Source organism: Heterodontus francisci, chromosome 3, assembly GCF_036365525.1.
Source record: "Heterodontus francisci isolate sHetFra1 chromosome 3, sHetFra1.hap1, whole genome shotgun sequence".
NCBI classification, from domain to species: domain Eukaryota; kingdom Metazoa; phylum Chordata; class Chondrichthyes; order Heterodontiformes; family Heterodontidae; genus Heterodontus; species Heterodontus francisci.
Genome location: NC_090373.1, coordinates 190,699,071 through 190,718,037, shown reverse-complemented (window position 1 = coordinate 190,718,037; position 18,967 = coordinate 190,699,071). Strand labels below are relative to the sequence as shown.

At 45.3% G+C, this 18,967-nt stretch overlaps 1 protein-coding gene across 1 annotated transcript in view; it reads left to right on the top strand.

Moving 5' to 3' along the window:
- Nucleotides 1-7,521: 7,521 nt before the first annotated feature.
- The window catches only part of parp1 (poly (ADP-ribose) polymerase 1), a 70,240-nt gene continuing 58,794 nt past the window's right edge, over nucleotides 7,522-18,967 (top strand). Inside the window, 6 exon segments of the mRNA XM_068028608.1 lie at nucleotides 7,522-7,692; nucleotides 12,218-12,380; nucleotides 14,213-14,328; nucleotides 15,706-15,923; nucleotides 17,539-17,641; nucleotides 18,699-18,767. Of these exon segments, the coding sequence (XP_067884709.1) occupies nucleotides 7,579-7,692; nucleotides 12,218-12,380; nucleotides 14,213-14,328; nucleotides 15,706-15,923; nucleotides 17,539-17,641; nucleotides 18,699-18,767 (783 nt within the window). The 5' untranslated portion in view covers nucleotides 7,522-7,578.

The window sequence follows — 18,967 nt, the reverse complement described above, 5'->3', positions numbered from 1 at the left end:
GAAAAGGACAAAGGGTGGGAAGGTGATAGAAGCCCAAGCAGTCCTGGAAGAGAAAGGAATGCAGGAGACACAGGGGGCCCTCCTCCAGCCAAAAAGGAAGGTGCTGGAAGGAGGAGTGAGACCTGGAGACCAGTGTGCTTCCAACATAATAAAGCAGGGCTGACTGCTGGAAACTGAAGGGAAAACCTGCAGGGTTAATCAGGTCACACCCACTCAGTGAAGAAGAGACCCTGGTGGAAAGCACAGCAGAACAAGCTGTGGCTTTAACTGCAGTAAAAATGAGACCCAGGAAGCTTACTACTGCAAGTGCAGGAAAATTTAATAGGATTCCTGAAGGCTATCGGGATTTTGTGTTTGAAGGAAAAGTGACCCCATATCCCTCGAGTGGGGCAAGCAAGCCCATAGTAATTCTCAGGGACACAGGGGCCACTAGATCCCTTTTACTAGGAAAAGGCCAGACCTTGCCCCCAGAGAGTGCAGTGAACACCAAAATGGTGGTGAATGGTATTGGAGGGCAGTGTATGCTTGTACATCGGGTGCACCTGTAGTACAACCTAGTTTCAGGACCGGTGACCATAGTTTGCCTGTGGACAGGGTTGACCTGCTCCTAGAGATTTATCTGGCAGGGGTGAAGGTGGTAGACCCCCCAGTCATGAAAGAAAGACCGCCAGAGCTCAGAGGGACAGGGCAGTGGCAGGAGACGATCCCCTGCAGTTTCTCTGAATGTGTAGTGAATCAGGCCATGATCAAACCAGCTCCCCCAGAGGAGACTCAATTGGTACTACAGGCAGATGACCATGAGGTCTGTCTGTCCAAGACTTTCTTTGGGAAGTTAGGCGACCCAGGGAATGAATTAAGTAAATTTTCCCTAGCTGAGGCTTAGCCAGCCGACCCAGTATTGCGAGTGTTAGCTGCCCAGTCTGAAACTGAAACAGAGGGAGTCGATGATTGCTACTATTTAAAGAACGAGGTACTGATGAGGAAGTGGAGTTCTCCTCACAGACCTGAGAGTAAGGAGTGGTCAGTAGTTCACCAGTTAGTGGTGCCACAGAGGTACTGGAGAGAAATATTAAGAAGGGCCCAAGAGATTGCAGTGGCTGCTCATGCCAGTATACGAAAGACCAAAGCCTGTATAAGACAGCAGTTTGACTGGCTAAAACTCCACAAAGATGTTGTGGAGTACTGCAAGAGTTGTCACGTGTGCTATGTTGAGGGGAAACCCCAACCTACAGTGAAACCTACATCCCTAGGTCCTGTACCAGTGTTAGGAGGGCCCTCCAGCAGAGGGCTGGTGAACCGTAAGGCACCCCCACCGAGAACAAAAGGGGACAGGCAGGCAAAACCGAGCCTTACTTCGGTTGTGGGTAAAATGTTGGAAAAGGTTATAAGAGACAGGATTTATAATCATCTTGAAAAGAATAAGTTCATTAGTGATAGTCAGCACAGTTTTGTGATGGGTAGGTCGTGCCTCACAAACCTTATTGAGTTTTTCGAGAAGGTGACCAAACAGGTGGATGAGGGTAAAGCAGTGGATGTGGTGTATATGGATTTCAGTAAGGCGTTTGATAAAGTTCCCCACGGTAGGCTATTGCAGAAAATACGGAAGTATGGGGTTGAAGGTGATTTAGAGCTTTGGATCAGAAATTGGCTAGCTGAAAGAAGACAGAGGGTGGTGGTTGATGGCAAATGTTCATCCTGGAGTTTAGTTACTAGTGGTGTACCGCAAGGATCTGTTTTGGGGCCACTGCTGTTTGTCATTTTTATAAATGACCTGGAAGAGGGTGTAGAAGGGTGGGTTAGTAAATTTGCGGATGACATGAAGGTCGGTGGAGTTGTGGATAGTGCCGAAGGATGTTGTAGGGTACAAAGGGACATAGATAGGCTGCAGAGCTGGGCTGAGAGATGGCAAATGGAGTTTAATGCGGAAAAGTGTGAGGTGATTCACTTTGGAAGGAGTAACAGGAATGCAGAGTACTGGGCTAATGGGAAAATTCTTGGTAGCGTAGATGAACAGAGAGATCTTGGTGTCCAGGTGCATAAATCCCTGAAGGTTGCTACCCAGGTTAATAGGGCTGTTAAGAAGGCATATGGTGTGTTAGCTTTTATTAGTAGGGGGATCGAGTTTCGGAGCCACGAGGTCATGCTGCAGCTGTACAAAACTCTGGTGAGACCGCACCTGGAGTATTGCGTGCAGTTCTGGTCACCGCATTATAGGAAGGATGTGGAAGCTATGGAAAGGGTGCAGAGGAGATTTACTAGGATGTTGCCTGGTATGGAGGGAAGGTCTTACGAGGAAAGGCTGAGGGACTTGAGGTTGTTTTCGTTGGAGAGAAGGAGGAGGAGAGGTGACTTAATAGAGACATATAAGATAATCAGAGGGTTAGATAGGGTGGATAGTGAGAGTCTTTTTCCTCGGATGGTGATGGCAAACACGAGGGGACATAGCTTTAAGTTGAAGGGTGATAGATATAGGACAGATGTCAGAGGTAGTTTCTTTACTCAGAGAGTAGTAGGGGCGTGGAACGCCCTGCCTGCAACAGTAGTAGACTCGCCAACTTTAAGGGCATTTAAGTGGTCATTGGATAGACGTATGGATGAAAATGGAATAGTGTAGGTCAGATGGTTTCACAGGTCGGCGCAACATCGAGGGCCGAAGGGCCTGTACTGCGCTGTAATGTTCTAATCCTAATTCTAATTCTAAAAGTATAGAAAGGGAAGGGGAAAAAGCGACCAAGAGGGCAGGTTAAAGGAAGTCCAGGAAGAATCCCAGATCAAAACCCCTACTGTCCAGCCAACCCCGGAAAATTTCAAAAGTTAGACTCCACATCCTCCTATGTAAATTCAGACACTAGAAGCACCTCACCAGAGTTGCTAAGAGCGTTCACAGGAACCTGCAGAGACAAAGGAAGACCCCTAGTGGGTAGAGAGACTTTGAGGGTGATGCCTCACCGAGTCGAAGTGCCACAGGGGAGTGCAGTAGAGTCTGCACAAATACCTGCAGGCAGGAGTGTCCTCTGGGACAAAGGGGAGATTAGCAAAGAATCCTCCCCCACAGTCAAAGAAAAAGAGAACCACCCATCCACCGAAAGTCAAACGCCTTTGCATGACTCAGCAAAGCACTGAAAGAGAGTTCAGGATAGACCGGCCACTACTGACCCTCCTGATCAAAAAAATTCCAATTTAGGGCTAATTAATTCCCCCCCTTCCCGCCTTTTTGCAGACCTCAACAGGAACCAAGAGCCTAGGCAGTCATGGAAATAGGCAAACTGAAGAAAAACTTCACCAAAGAACCACATGTTTATTGGGATGCCAAAAAGTACAGTTTAAAGCAACACTGCTACCAAGAAAAGACAGGCTGTAATAAGTCTTAGGATTTATGAATGAATGTGAATGACAGAGCGAGAGAGAGAGACACACACATGCTTTTTCCATTATCTTATATTTTCTTTCTCGACCCTTTTTAATGAAATGTTCTTTTCTCAAATTGCCTTTAATTCCGCTGGGTGTGGAGGTGTCATGCAGGCCCCTACCTGCGAAGAATGAGGCATATTAATTTTGTCTTATGAACATTGATTTTAAACTGTTGCTGAGAAGAAGAGAAGGCCTGTTACACAGGCTGCCAGACACTTAGCTGAAAAACATTTGCATACTAACAGACAGTGCTTGTGGAGACAAAGGACCATTCTATGACATATTCAACCCACAATGGATTTTGATCACCAGACATTGAAGGTGTAAGGAAGAGCATTCCAGAGACTGCTAAGGTGATACAATCCACTAAAGCCAGGGCTGGTTAAACCAGCTGGTGACATGACTAACTGGCTGGTTTTTGAATGAGCCACAGAGTTTGAACTCAGCAGAAAGACTGTTTGCTCCTGGAGTGAGAAGACCTCTCCTGTCTGCTCCCATCTCTTTTTCACAAGCCTCTGGACCCACTGAGGACACATGAACTTCAAGAGAGAAATGTCTCCTACAATCGAACAAGATTTAAGAAGAATACCAGGCCCCAACGAAAAACAAGTCCAACGTACAATTACAGTGAGCTTGAAGAACAGTAACCAAAACCATCTTCAGATATTGCCTCAAACTTTTCCACTTTATTTCTTCTGCTCTTTTCTGTCTCTATCTGCATGTGTGTGTCGCGTATGCATGCTAGTGTGGGCGTGTCACGTATACGGAGACATTAACTGAATTCGAGTTTAAGTTTAATAAAGTTCAACCTTTTTTCTTTAAACCTAAGAAAACTGTTTGTCTAGTTTCTTTGTCTTATAATTGGAAGTTAGTAAACAAGGATTCACTAAGGGGGAGCAAAGAAAAACAGTGTTAAAATTAAACCCTGTTACGGTAAGACCAGGTGAAGGCTGAGAGGGAACCCTAGACCCCTTTCTCACCTAGTCATAACAATGTGTTTACCACTTCATTGAGTGTTTTACCTTTTACCTTTGTTGTGATCATAAAAGAACTGATCGAACAGGTTTTCTTGTGCTTAAACAGGAAAGATGTGCATTTACTGTAATTAAAAAATATAAACCCGATCTAGACAAAATAATAAAACTATGCTACACTTTCACCCACACACGCACACGAAAATCACACATATAAACAGGTTACAGAGTGTTAAGGGATAGTTGGATTAGAGTCCAGAACAAATAAAAAATAATATACAGTCTGTGGGATCTGGTAATTCTGTTGTCTTCTGGCTGAAGTTGTGATCTTGAAGTCCCTGTCTGGTCGAAGTGCATTTTGAGCCTGGCCCACCTGTGCAGGTTTTTCTTGGAGACAGAGTTGTAGGTGGCTTTCCTCCCCGAGGTCTCTGTCTGTAGCAATGGTAGGTTTGGATGTTCCACAGTCGCAGACAGGTTTGAAACATGCGATGTTAGCTGGAGAGAGAGACAAACACACACAGCCCCACTGGGGTCTTGTTTGGTTAGCATCAAAGCTTGTCTGCTTCAAAGTCTCAGGAGCTTGTCCTTTGCAAAAGACTGTCATTTTTTTCCACAGATGGCGAGGCGGTCACATGATTGTCCAGTGTCCTTGTTTGCAATTTAATTAGATTCAAGTTTAGGTATTTTCAATCTCTCTCGAGTCTCATTGTTTCAATGTTTACTCCCTGGAGATATGACTCCACTGTTAATGTTCCAAGATGGCTTTGAATGTTTTGCCATTAGAAGTGAAGCTGTTAGCTGATTCCAAATTCATGAGGCACTATCCTGGTTGCAATCCCGTTAGACACGCTTCTCCAATTCGATGTCCTGGAATGTGAGGTATTTCAATGCAAATTATGGTGGCCATCTTGGGTGCCAGCTTTTTAAAAAGTTAACTGTCGGATCCCAGCTCCTTTTTAAAAGTTTAATGTAGGTTTCCAACCGATGAATTAAAAATCCTCCTGTTTTCTTGACAGTAGCACCGTTAACATAGTGAAATATGCCAGGAGCTACTCAGGAGCAGTCATTCACATAGTTTACATCAAGCAATATAAAGAGACATTGGTCAATGACCAAAAGCTTGGTCAAAGAGGTAGGTTTTAAGGAGTATCTTAAAGTAAAAAAGCAAGATGGAGAGGTGTAGGGAGGGAATTCCAGGGTAGAGAGCCTAGGCAACTGAAGTCGTGGCCACCAATGGTGGAGTGACTGAAATCAGGGATGCTTAATGGGCCAGAATTAAAGGAGTACAGATATCTCAGAGGGCTGTGAGGCTGGAAGAGATTACACAGATAAGGAGGGGTGAGGACATGGAGGGATTTGAAAACAATAAAAAGAAAAACTGACATGCATATAGCATCTTTCATGACCACCGGACATCTCAAAGTGATTTAAAGCCAATCAAGTATTTTTGAAGTGTAGTCACTGTTGTAATGTAGGAAATGCAGCAGCCAATTTGCGCACAGCAAGCTCCCACAAACAGCAATGTGTTCATGACCAGATGTTGATTGAGGGAAAAATATTGACCAGGACACCGGGGATAACTGCCCTGCTCTTCTTAGTGCCATGGGATCCTCTTATCCACCTGTGCAGGCAGAAGGGGCCTTGGTTTGACGTCTCATCTGAAAGACAGCACCTCCGACAAGGCAGCACTCTCTCAGTGTTGCACTGGATTGTCAGCCTTGATTTTTGTGCTCAAGTCCTGGACTGGGACTTAAACTCAGAACCTTGTGATTCCGAGGGGAGAGTGCTACACACTCAGCCACAGCTGACACACTGATCAGCATCTTGCCATCACAACTTGCTTGAACAGGAGCCAGTGCAGGTCAGTGAGCACAAGGCTGATGGGTGAACGGGACCTAGTGCAAGTAAGGACATATGCAGCAGAGTTTTGGATGACACCAGGTTTATGGAGCATGGAGCATGCGCAGCTGACCAGAAGGGTGCTGCAATAGTAGAATCTAGAGGAAACAAAGGTCTAGATGAGAGTTTCAGCAACAGATGAGCAGAGGAGGGGTAGAGTTGAGTGATGACACAAAGGTGGAATGGGCAGTTTTAGTGATGGACAGGGCACAGTGTCAGAAGCTCAGCTCAGGACCAAATAATACACAAGGCTGCAAATGCTTTGTACCCCAGTCCTTGCGTGCTCTGGGTTTCCTGTCAAGTACTCTGGGTCTTAGTGCCTGCATGCTCTGGGTTTTCTGTCAATCACTCAGGGTCTCAGAGCCCACGTGCTCTGGGCTCTCTGTCAATCACTCCGGGTCTCAGTGCCCACGTGCTCTGGGCTCCCTGCCAATCACTCAGGGTCTCAGTGCCCACGTGCTCTGGGTGCCCTGTCAATCACTCAGGGTCTCAGAGCCCACGTGCTCTGGGCTCTCTGTCAATTACTCCGGGTCTCAGTGCCCACGTGCTCTGGGTGCCCTGTCAATCACTCAGGGTCTCAGAGCCCACGTGCTCTGGGCTCCCTGCCAATCACTCAGGGTCTCAGTGCCCACGTGCTCTGGGTGCCCTGTCAATCACTCCGGGTCTCAGTGCCCACGTGCTCTGGGTGCTCTGTCAATAACTCAGGGTCTCAGTGCCCACGTGCTCTGGGCTCTCTGTCAATCACTCCGGGTCTCAGTGCCCACGTGCTCTGGGTGCCCTGTCAATAACTCAGGGTCTCAGTGCCCACGTGCTCTGGGCTCTCTGTCAATCACTCCGGGTCTCAGTGCCCACGTGCTCTGGGCTCTCTGTCAATCACTCCGGGTCTCAGTGCCCACGTGCTCTGGGTGCCCTGTCAATCACTCAGGGTCTCAGAGCCCACGTGCTCTGGGCTCCCTGTCAATCACTCCAGGTCTCAGTGCCCACGTGTTCTGGGTGCTCTGCCAATCACTCTGGGTCTCAGTGCCCAAATGCTCTGGGCTCCCTATCAATCACTCTGGGTTTCAGTGCCCACGTGCTCTGGGTTCCCTGTCAATCACTCAGGGTCTCAGTGTCCGCGTGCTCTGGGTTCCCTGTCAATCACTCAGGGTCTCAGAGCCCACGTGCTCTGGGTTCCCTGTCAATCACTCAGGGTCTCAGTGTCCGCGTGCTCTGGGCTCCCTGTCAATCACAGCCGGTGGCTGTGCCGCGCCTGCTCCGGCTTTGCTTCCTCCTCCTGGTGGTTGCAGGCACAGACATGGCTGAGGATAAGCTTTTCAAAGCCGAGTATGCAAAGAGCGGCCGGGCCTCCTGCAAAAAATGCGGAGAAAGTATCGCCAAGGACTCTCTGCGGCTTGCAATCATGGTGCAGGTAAAAAAAAATTAAAAAGTTCCCTGAAAATGAAGGAGTGGCCTCGAAACTTAACCTCCCGTTTCTCTCCGCTGCAAGGCCTCGTGTTGCAGATTGAGGCCGGCAGAGTTTTATTATTGCGTTGCATCCTTTTTTTAAAAAATGCATTCTTACATTGATGCACAAGTTTTATTACCAGTGGCCGTTTTGAGATTGCAAATGTATTTAGACACTAAGTTGGTTCATGTTATGGTTTATTGCTGTGGTGCTGATGAATCAGACAGGAAGGCTGGCCCGCCAGTAGCCTGTAATATTCACTGTTAAAAGCGAGGGAGAGGCTTCTGATAAAATGATTGTAACTTACATGATGTAGGCAATGCTATTAGAACTTTGTATTGGGGGGTCTAAGATAAACAGAACCCCATTCACAATTATAGTCACATTACTCCTTATTACGATTAAAAATTAGTTATGCTTTTATTATCTAGAAAATAGATATTTTTAATAGATCGGTGGATAATGGCGACTAGATTTGCAAGATTCAGAAGACTCGTTGCAAATGGACTGCAGGATTTCTCTCTCACCTTCCTGCACAGACTAAACTCCTCAATGGTAACAACTTCAGATTGCTATATCCAGGATTGCTGCATTTTATTCACCCCTGCATGCCTCTCATTTGGCCTTTTTCTTTTGCACAGGATATTATAAGGTTGCACCTTGAAAGACACACAGTAAGATTCAGAGGGGAGGGACATTGTGGTAATGTTTACTAATAGAGGGGGAGGGACTATGTAGAGACATGTGAATGATCCATTTTAGTTGGAAGAACGAGGGAAGGCAATACAAATTGAAGGGTGCAATTCTAAAGGGGGCGCAGGAGCAGATTCAGAAAGCAGTTAATAAAGTTTATGGGATCCTGGGCTTTATAAATAGAAGCGTAGAGTACAAATGCAAGGAAGTTATGATAAACCTGCATAAAACTCTGGTTCAGCTTCAACTGGAGCATTGTGCCCAATTCTGGAGACTGTATTTGAGGAAGGATGTGAAAGGGTGCAGGAAAGATTCATAAGAATGGTTTCAGTTACATGGATAGATTGGAGAAGTTGGGTCTGTTCTCCTTGGAGAAGAGAAGATTAAGAGATTTGATCGAGGTGTTCAAAATCACGAGGGGCCTGGACAGAGTAGATAGGGAGAAACTGTTCCTGCTGGCAGAAGGGTCAAGAACCAGAGGCACAGATTTAAAATTGGCAAAAGAACCAAAGTGATATGAGGAAAAACTTTTTTTTACACAGCTAGTGGTTCAGATCTGGAATGCACTGCCTGAGAGCGTGGTGGAGGCAGAGTCAATCGTGGCTTTCAAAAGAGAATTATTGGAAGAGAAAAAATTTTCAGGGTTACGGGGAACTAGCTATTATTGTAGAGAACCGGTATAAACACTACTGGCTGAATGGCCTCTTGTGCTGTAATCATTCCATGATTCTATGTTATAAAATTAAAAACAAAGTGCTGGAAATACTCAGCAAGTCTGGCAGCATCTGTGGAGAGAGAAGCAGAGTTAACGTGACCTTTCACCAGAACATGTGTTGAGAGCAATCGTACTGTCATGACTTGATTCTTTGATTCTGTAGACTGTTATATGAAAAAGAAGAACATGCAGGGGAATGGAACTGAGTGAATTGCTCTTTGGGAGAGCCAGGATGGACACAAGGGGCAGAATGGCCACCTGCTGCACTATAACAATTGTGTAATTCATATTTAAAAACTGTCAATCTCTTCTCCCACCCCAATTCCCCCCACCCTACAAAAAAATCCTGAAACTTTCACCCAGTTTGATGAGTTTTGTGTTTATCTCATCTTCATCTTTGGCCTCGATGTCTCGCGAAACAATGGGTAAGCGTCTGGAGGTGGTCAGTGGTTTGTGAAGCAGAACCTGGAGTGGCTATTAAGGCCAATTCTGGAGTGACAGACTTTCCACAGGTGCTGCAGATAAAATTGGTTGTTGGGGCTGTTACACAGTTGGCTCTCTCCTTGCGCTTCTGTCTTTTTTCCTGCCAACTGCTAATTCTCTTCGACTCGCCACGCTTTAGCCCCACCTTTATGGTTGCCCGCCAGCTCTGGCGATCGCTGGCAACTGACTCCCACGACTTGTGATCAATGTCACAGGACTTCATGTTGCGTTTGCAGACATCTTTAAAGTGGAGACATGGACGGCCGGTGGGTCTGATACCAGTGGTGAGCTCGCTGTACAATGTGTCCTTGGGGATCCTGCCATCTTCATGCGGCTCACATGGCCAAGCCATCTCAAGCGCCCCTGGCTCAGTAGGGTGTATATGCTGGGGATGTTGGCCACCTCGAGGACTTCTGTGTTGGAGATATAGTCCTGCCACCTGATGCCAAGGATTCTCCGGAGGCAGCGAAGATGGAATGAATTGAGACGTCACTCTTGGCTGACATACGTTGTCCAGGCCTCGCTGCTGTAGAGCAAGGTACTGAGGACACAGGCTTGATACACTCGGACTTTTGTGTTCCGTGTCAGTGCGCCATTTTCCCACACTCTCTTGGCCAGTCTGGACATAGCAGAGGAAGCCTTTCCCATTCGCTTGCTTAATTCTGCATCGAGAGACAGGTTACTGGTGATAGTTGAGCCTAGGTAGGTGAACTCTTGAACCACTTCCAGAGCGTGGTCGCCAATATTGATGGATGGAGCAGTTCTGACGTCCTGTTCCATGATGTTCGTTTCCTTGACGCTGATGGTTAGGCCAAATTCGTTGCAGGCAGCCGCAATCCTGTCGATGAGTCTCTGCAGACACACTTCAGTGTGAGATGTTAAAGCAGCATCGTCAGCAAAGAGGAGTTCCCTGATGAGGACTTTCCGTACTTTGGTCTTCGCTTTTAGACGGGCAAAGTTGAACAAGGTTGTGTTTATGTCACCCTGCTAATATAACCTATTCCTTTCTCCCGCTTATGATATCGAGCTTCCCCTTGAAATCTGTACTGTTCTCCTCATCTACTCCATATGGAAGCAAGATCCACATTCTCACCACTCTGGGTAAAGAGGTTTCTTCTGAATTCCTTATTGGATTTATTATATTTATAACCTCTGGTTTTGGATTCCCCCCACAAGTGGAAACATCTCTCTGTACCCAATCAAACCCTTTCTTAATCTCTTTCAGGTCACTATTTTGTTGTTGCTTTGCAAGTTTGACTTCACAAAGCCCAAAAGGGTACATTTCCCTGAATTAACCTTTCTCTGTTTAGATAACAGTAATAACAAGATGGATGAAGAAGGCCATTCAGCCCATCTTTGTTCATTCTGCCAGAAACACCCTGCAGTCCTGTCACTCCCTCCCACTGTGGCGTCCAACTGTTTTTTAAAAATGGTTCCAGAGATTTTGCCTCGACTGATATATATCTGGGAATTCAATCCATGTGTGCCCACTGTTTGTGTGAGGTTCGACATGTGATTGGACTGAACATCCAGATCCCGCGTTGTAATCTCCCAAAAAGAATCCTGGACAAGGAATTGTTTGCAGTTCCATTTCCGTTGCTATGCAGGTAAACGCAGCAACATTTTGTAGGAAGCAACCAGGCTAAATTTTGATCAGCTTAATTGTAGCGGTGTTGGGTTGAAGAAAAGATGTTGGTCAGAATTTCAAGGGAGCTCTTTGTTCTTAATGTAACAGGATCACAGAATGTACAACATCCATCCGAAGAGGCAGAGCTCATTTTAATATTTCATTTCCTCGACCTAGATTATGTGCTCAAAGCCATGGAGTGACTCTGGGGAGAAGGTTTTCCAAACTATGTCACTGAATGAACGATCGGATTACAGTCCACTCTAAATGACACAGTCTACTTGTCCAAGTGTTCGTTTCCCATCACAAACCTAAAGCAAATAATAAGACTGCCTATTTAAATATTTTCATCTGCTGAAAATTGAGTACTTCCAGGCTCAATGGGTTGTACTCTGGCTTCTGAATCAAGTGGCCATGGGTTCAAACCTCACTCCAGAGCGGATAATCCCAGTGCAGCGCTGAGGGAGTGCTACACTGGTGGAGGTGCCATCTTTCAGATGAGACATTAAACCGAGGCCACATCTGCCCACCCAGGTGGATGTAAAAGATCCCACTGCACTATATTGAAGAATAGCAGGGAGTTTTTGTTGACTCTCCTTCCCGATCCCTCAATCCCAGCATCATTCAAACATTATCTGCTCATTATCAGATTGCTGTTATTGGGAGCTTACTGTGAACAAATTGGTTGTCACGTTTCCTATATTACAACAGTGACTACACTTCATTGGCTGCAAGCTGCTTTGACTAATTAAAGGTGCTATTTTCTTTCCTTCCCTTCTTTCTCTCCTTTTCAATGTGTCAGAATACCTGACCAATCGATCACCCCATGTCAGAGTTCAAAACATCAGTTAGAACTTGCACAGATACATTCATAAATGAGAATGGGTTGGAACGCCGAGCGCCAACGTCCTTCACTGTTAAATTGCCCTTATTGCCCCAGTGTGACTCGTGTGAATTTTGTTCCCTTTCAGTCGCCGATGTTTGACGGGAAGGTACCCCACTGGCACCACTACTCCTGTTTCTGGAAGCGAACACGGGTTGTGTCGCCCACGGATGTAGACGGCTTATCGGACCTTCGATGGGATGACCAAGAGAAGATTAAAAAGGCCATTGAAACTGGCGGGGAAGGAGGAGGTACAATATATTACTTTTATACATCCAGAGGCACTATTCTATGAACTACTGCTTCAACCTGTTTATCCTTCCTTCCCCCTTTTTTTTAATTAGACTGTTAAAGTTACTTTTTGTGGTAAATTTTCATGTAGATGAAAAATTCAAGATGGTGGATCATTTGGAGTCAGTGGCATTAAAACAAGTGAAACAGTTTGCCTCTTATTCAGAGCTATTTGCCTTGTTCCTTGTTATTTAAAAAGTTGATAACTGTGGAAGTCCTTTTGATTGGTTAGGTGATTGGTAACTTAACAGATAAATATTTGTGTCAACCAAGCACTGATTATTACTTTAAATGCTTCTGACACTGAGGTTTGCCAACCAGATATGCCAGATACAAGATATCTGATTATGTATAGACGTGCTCAATGTACTTAATTCAAAGCTGAATAAAAACCAGGTTTCTTGCGATGTTTCAATTATAATCTTGGTTATTGTCTTTCCTAATTAAGTATCCTGAGTTTTTTTTGATACAGTGGCATCCCCATTTTCTGCCGTCACAGCTCACCATCTGAATTTTCACAGGACAAATTCTTGGACGAAAAGCCACATCAACATCCAGACTTCCTATGCCAATCCCGTCCCGTGTATTCCTTCCTTGGGGCATGAGGATGATGAAGGTTTTTTGTCCTTTTACGTTGTGGTTGACCTTCCTGCCTGCTTGTGCTCAGCCTGAGCTAGGCCTGTGAGATATGGAGACCTGGCATCGTAGTTCTATCTATGTCTGACGTTTCCTGACTGGCCGATTTGTCCTGTTTGAATGTTGTGACCCAGGTGTTTCGGGAAGGGTTGTTCTTGGCTTCATTGGTGGATTAATCCGAAACTACAACACAGATTTGTGGGCCATAGCAGCATGAGAGCATGCACAAAAACTTCTTTTGTGTTCCTACCAGTCTGCACAGCAAGCATCTAATTATAGAATGATACAGCACAAAAAGGAGGCCATTTGGCCCATTGTGCCCGTGCTAGCTCTTTGGAAGAGATTTCCAATTGATCCCCAGCGCTTTCCCCATAGCCCTGCAGTTTTTTTCTCCTTCAAGTATTTATCCAATTCCCTTTTGAAAGTTGTTATTAATCTGCTTCCACCACCCTTTCATTGCAGATCATAATAAGTCGCTGCATTAAAAGAATGTCCCCTCGTCTTTCCCTCCGGTTCTTTTCACTTAGAGATACAGCACTGAAACAGGCCCTTCGGCCCACCGAGTCTGTGCCGACCATCAACCACCCATTTATACTAATCCTACATTAATCCCATATTCCCTACCATATCTCCACCTTCCCTCAATTCTCCTACTCCCTACCTACACTAGGGGCAATTTACAATGGCCAATTTACCTATCAACCTTCAAGTCTTTGGCTGTGGGAGGAAACCGGAGCACCCGGAGGAAACCCACGCGGTCACAGGGAGAACTTGCAAACTCCGCACAGGCAGTACCCAGAACCGAACCCGGGTAGCTGGAGCTGTGAGGCTGCGGTGCTAACCACTGCGCCACTGTGCCCCTCTGGTTACTGACCCTTCTGCCACTGGAAAACCTGTATCAAATCTCCCCTTCATCTTCTTGAACAAACTTGCATTCGCTGCTTGAAGGAGAACATCCCAGCTTCACCAGTCTCTTCAGCAGATAAAAAGCTTGGACCCATAAGGCATAGCTCATGGCTGTACCATGATATGTGTATGGCCAAAACATGGAAACTTATTTATCCACTGGTGGGTTCCCTATTAAATAATGTAGGTATTGGGATTCCACTAACACTCTCCTTCGCCTTTTAAAACATGTTCTTCTTTAAAAACACAGGAAAAGGCAGTGGGCAGGGAGAGGGTAAAGGAGAGAAGACCCTGAGTGACTTTGCAGTGGAATACGCCAAATCAAACAGGAGCACCTGTAAAGGCTGCAGTAAAAAAATAGAAAAGGTGAGTGGACATTGAACAGCCACATCTTAACAGTGAAGGGTAAGAATAACACAGCCTGAGAGTTGGGGTCTAGTTAGCATAAAGCAGCTTGGGAGTTGGGGCCTAGTTAGCGTAACGCAGCCTGGGAGTTGGGGCCTAGTTAGCATAACGCAGCCTGGGAGTTGGGGCCTAGTTAGCGTAATGCAGCCTGGGAGTTGGGGCCTAGTTAGCATAACGCAGCCTGGGAGTTGGGGCCTAGTTAGCACAATGCAGCCTGGGAGTTTGGGTCTTGTTACAACAACTGCAACTTCTATTTATGTTCTGCCTTTAACATAAAATCTCCCAAGGTGCCTCATAAGAGCATTATAAAACAAAATGTAGAATAACACAGTCTGGGAGTTGGTGCCTAATTTTACATTATGTATTTTAAAAAACACATTGGTAATACAGGAGCAAGGTAATCTCACTTTGCTTTAGGTGTCAGCCTTGGGTCAGTGGGAAGTACTCTAGCCACTGAGCTAGTGGATTCAAATCCCACTGCAGAGACTTGAGCTCATAATCCAGACTGGTAGTCCAGTGCAGTACTGAGGGCGTGTTGCACTGGCAAAATTGTTGTCTTTTGGATGAGACATTAAACTGAGGGTTGGGAGGGAGGGGTTATATCATTGTGGTTTGTCATCTTCTCCTCCATCCCCCTTCCCCCATCTGCTCCAGTGGCCACTCCTGGAAAGTCTGGTGAAGGCAGAATTTAGTTCAGCTTCCTTCTGAGTGTTCCCTCCCAGTGTGAGGCTGAGTACCACACACGGCATCGCATGTTGTGGGCATGTCAGGGGGCATCTGATGAAAGGGCAAATGGTTTGCGGCTGGGTGTATAGTCATTGCTTTAATATAAATAATACAATGGCCGAGGATTCTGTCATTTTCCTATGTTCATCTATGGATGTGGGCCTTTCTGGCCAGGCCAGCATTTATTGCCCATTCCTAATTGCCCTTGAGAAGGTGGTGGTGAGCTGCCTTCTTGAACTGCTGTAGTCCATGTGGTGTAGGTACATTCACAGTGCTGTTAGGAAGGGAGTTCCAGGATTTTGACCCAGCGACAGTGAAGGAACGGTGATATAGTTCCAAGTCAGGATGGTGTGTGACTTGGAGGGGAACTTGCAGGTAGTGGTGTTCACTTCGTCTGCTATCCTTGTCATTCTAGGTGGTAGAGGGTTTGGAAGGTGCTGTCTAAGGAGTGTTGGTGCGTTGCTGCAGTGCATTTTGTAGATGGTACACACTGCTGCCACTGTGCGTCGGTGGTGGATGGTTGTTGGTGGTTTAGCAGGAACGTGAGACTGAGGAGCCCAGCCCACTTCCGTTTACTGCTCTTTAAAAGTCCTGTTGCTTTTCCACACACAGGATACTGTCCGTATCTCCAAGAAAATGATTGATCCTGAGAAGCCACAGCTGGGGATGATCGATCGCTGGTACCATCCTGACTGCTTCGTGGCTAAAAGGGCAGATCTGGGCTTTCTGCCCACATACAACGCCATGCAATTGAAGGGCTTCAGCGCCTTGAGTGCGGAAGACAAGGGAGAGCTGAAGAAGAAGCTTCCCGCCGTCAAGAGTGAAGGGTAGTTATCTGTTCATGAATATTCATATGTCTGGTAACCTAACTGTACTCTTCATCCAAATACATACAATCACTCCCGGGTATCCATTATTCTGTATATAAACCATCTGTACCCTCGATTAGATTCCAGTCTGTAATCACTCCTGGGTATCCATTATTCTATATATAAACCATCTGAACCCCTCGATAAGATTCCAGTCTGTAATCACTCCCGGGTATCCGTTATTCTATATATAAACCATCTGAACCCCTCGATAAGATTCCAGTCTGTAATCACTCCCGGGTATCCATTATTCTATATATAAACCATCTGAACCCCTTGATTAGATTCCAGTCTGTAATCACTCCCAGGTATCCATTATTCTATATCTTAACCATCTGAACCCCTCGATTAGATTCCAGTCTGTAATCACTCCCGGGTATCCATTATTCTATATATAAACCATCTGAACCCCTTGATTAGATTCCAGTCTGTAATCACTCCCAGGTATCCATTATTCTATATCTTAACCATCTGAACCCCTCGATTAGATTCCAGTCTGTAATCACTCCCGGGAATCCATTATTCTATATATAAACCATCTGAACCCCTCGATTAGATTCCAGTCTGTAATCACTCCCGGGTATCCATTATTCTATATATAAACCATCTGAACCCCTCGATTAGATTCCAGTCTGTAATCACTCCCGGGTATCCATTATTCTATATCTTAACCATCTGAACCCCTCGATTAGATTCCAGTCTGTAATCACTCCCGGGTATCCATTATTCTATATATAAACCATCTGAACCCCTCGATTAGATTCCAGTCTGTAATCACTCCCGGGTATCCATTATTCTATATATAAACCATCTGAACCCCTCGATTAGATTCCAGTCTGTAATCTCTCCCGGGTATCCATTATTCTATATATAAACCATCTGAACCCCTCGATTAGATTCCAGTCTGTAATCACTCCTGGGTATCCATTATTCTATATATAAACCATCTGAACCCCTCGATTAGATTCCAGTCTGTAATCACTCCCGGGTATCCATTATTCTATATATAAACCATCTGAACCCCTCGATTAGCTTCCAGTCTGTAATCACTCCTGGGTATCCATTATTCTATATATAAACCATCTGAACTCCTTGATGAGATTCCAGTCTGTAATCTCTCCCGCGTATCCATTATTCTATATATAAACCATCTGAACCCCTCGATTAGATTCCAGTCTGTAATCACTCCCGGGTATCCATTATTCTATATATAAACCATCTGAACCCCTCGATTAGATTCCAGTCTGTAATCACTCCTGGGTATCCATTATTCTATATATAAACCATCTGAACTCCTTGATGAGATTCCAGTCTGTAATCTCTCCCGGGTATCCATTATTCTATATATAAACCATCTGAACCCCTTGATTAGATTCCAGTCTGTAATCTCTCCCGCGTATCCATTATTCTATATATAAACCATCTGAACCCCTTGATTAGATTCCAGTCTGTAATCACTCCCTGGTTGACATTATTCTATATATAAACCATCTGAACCCCTCGATTAGATTCTCACCTTACTTCTGTTTGTGCTGTTGATCCATGCTTTTCTCAGCTAACCCTGCGCCTCATTTAGCTTTGCTGCTGCCGCAGTTTCCCAGGAAATCCTGTTAATTTATTATTTTAATAAGGCCTTTGTGCCAAGATTCCACAAATCAGACGACATGCAGAGGATCGAAGTTTTTCTGCATGTCTTTTAGTACAAATGATTTTCATGTTTGGTGTTAGAAATGGAAGTTGACGAATTCCCTTCTGAATGTAGTCGAGGGAATGCCACAGTGAGTTTGCAGATAACACTTGTGTGAAAGAATGGTTTTTAGGTCATCAGTATAATACATGTTTTTGCACAGATATTCCATGTAACTGTATAGTGTATCAGTGGTACACGAAGCACAACTGGCATTTTTATATATATATATATATATAGCGGTTTTAATATTGTGAAATGTCACAGGAACTGAATTTGACACTAAGGCACATGAGATGTTCGGGCAGAAGCTTAGACAAAGAAATAGGTTTGAAGGAGCACCTTAAAGAAGGAAAGTGAGCTGTAGTGTTGGAGTGGTGTGAGAAGGGAATTCCAGAGCTTAGGGCCTCGGCAGCTGAAGGCGCAGCCACCAATGGCAGTCCCATTTAAAATCAGGGATGCTCAAGAGGCCAGAAGTGAAGGAGCGCAGAGATCTTGGAGGGTTATGGGGCTGGACGAGATTGCAGAGAGGAGTTTATTTTTGTCCCTGTAATGCCAACATGAGGCCTGTCCCCAGTGACGGCCATTGCAGAGCTGTTCTATGTGGATTGGCTGTGGCCATGAGCTTCAGGTGGGCACATGTACAGACCTTGCAGATGGGTGAATGTGTGTCCTGCCTACTCTTCTGACTGGTCAGTCGCCACTGTCAGTTATTCCTAACTTCCACCCAGGTTGCAGTGATTGACCAGTCGGAAGTAAAACTGGTCATTGGCCGCTTATAAATTGAAAAGACAAAAGGTACACAGTTGTTGATGCAGTCCTGAGTCTCAATCTGTTAACTGTGTGGAATTGGCCACTCATTCTACATTGGATGCCCAAGGATAGGTGAGCTTTGACTGGCTGTAATTGGAATCCCGATCTATATTTCACTTTTAAACACATCTTTGCATGTAAAGATCCCCTCTTCCCCCGGTATTACTCATGAGTCGGGTATGGAGGCTAGGTCATGTTTGTGATGTTTTGCTGCTAATCTGGTCTGTCCCTTTAAGGCCTCTGCTTTAAGAAGGCAAATCCAGGTCATTATAGCTGTTCCGAAGCTGCTGAGGCTGGTTCAGAAGGTAAATTTCAGCCTGCAACTCAATCACTGGCCTTCTCGCATTATAATTTAACATTGTAATTTAGCATCTGTATTGGGCTATGGAGAGGGAATATTGTCTTCCAGATATTGGAAGAGGAATAGTTCCAGGGATGAGGAATTACAGTTAGATGGACAGACTGGAGAAGCTGGGGTTGTTCTCCTTAGAGCAGAGAAGTCTTA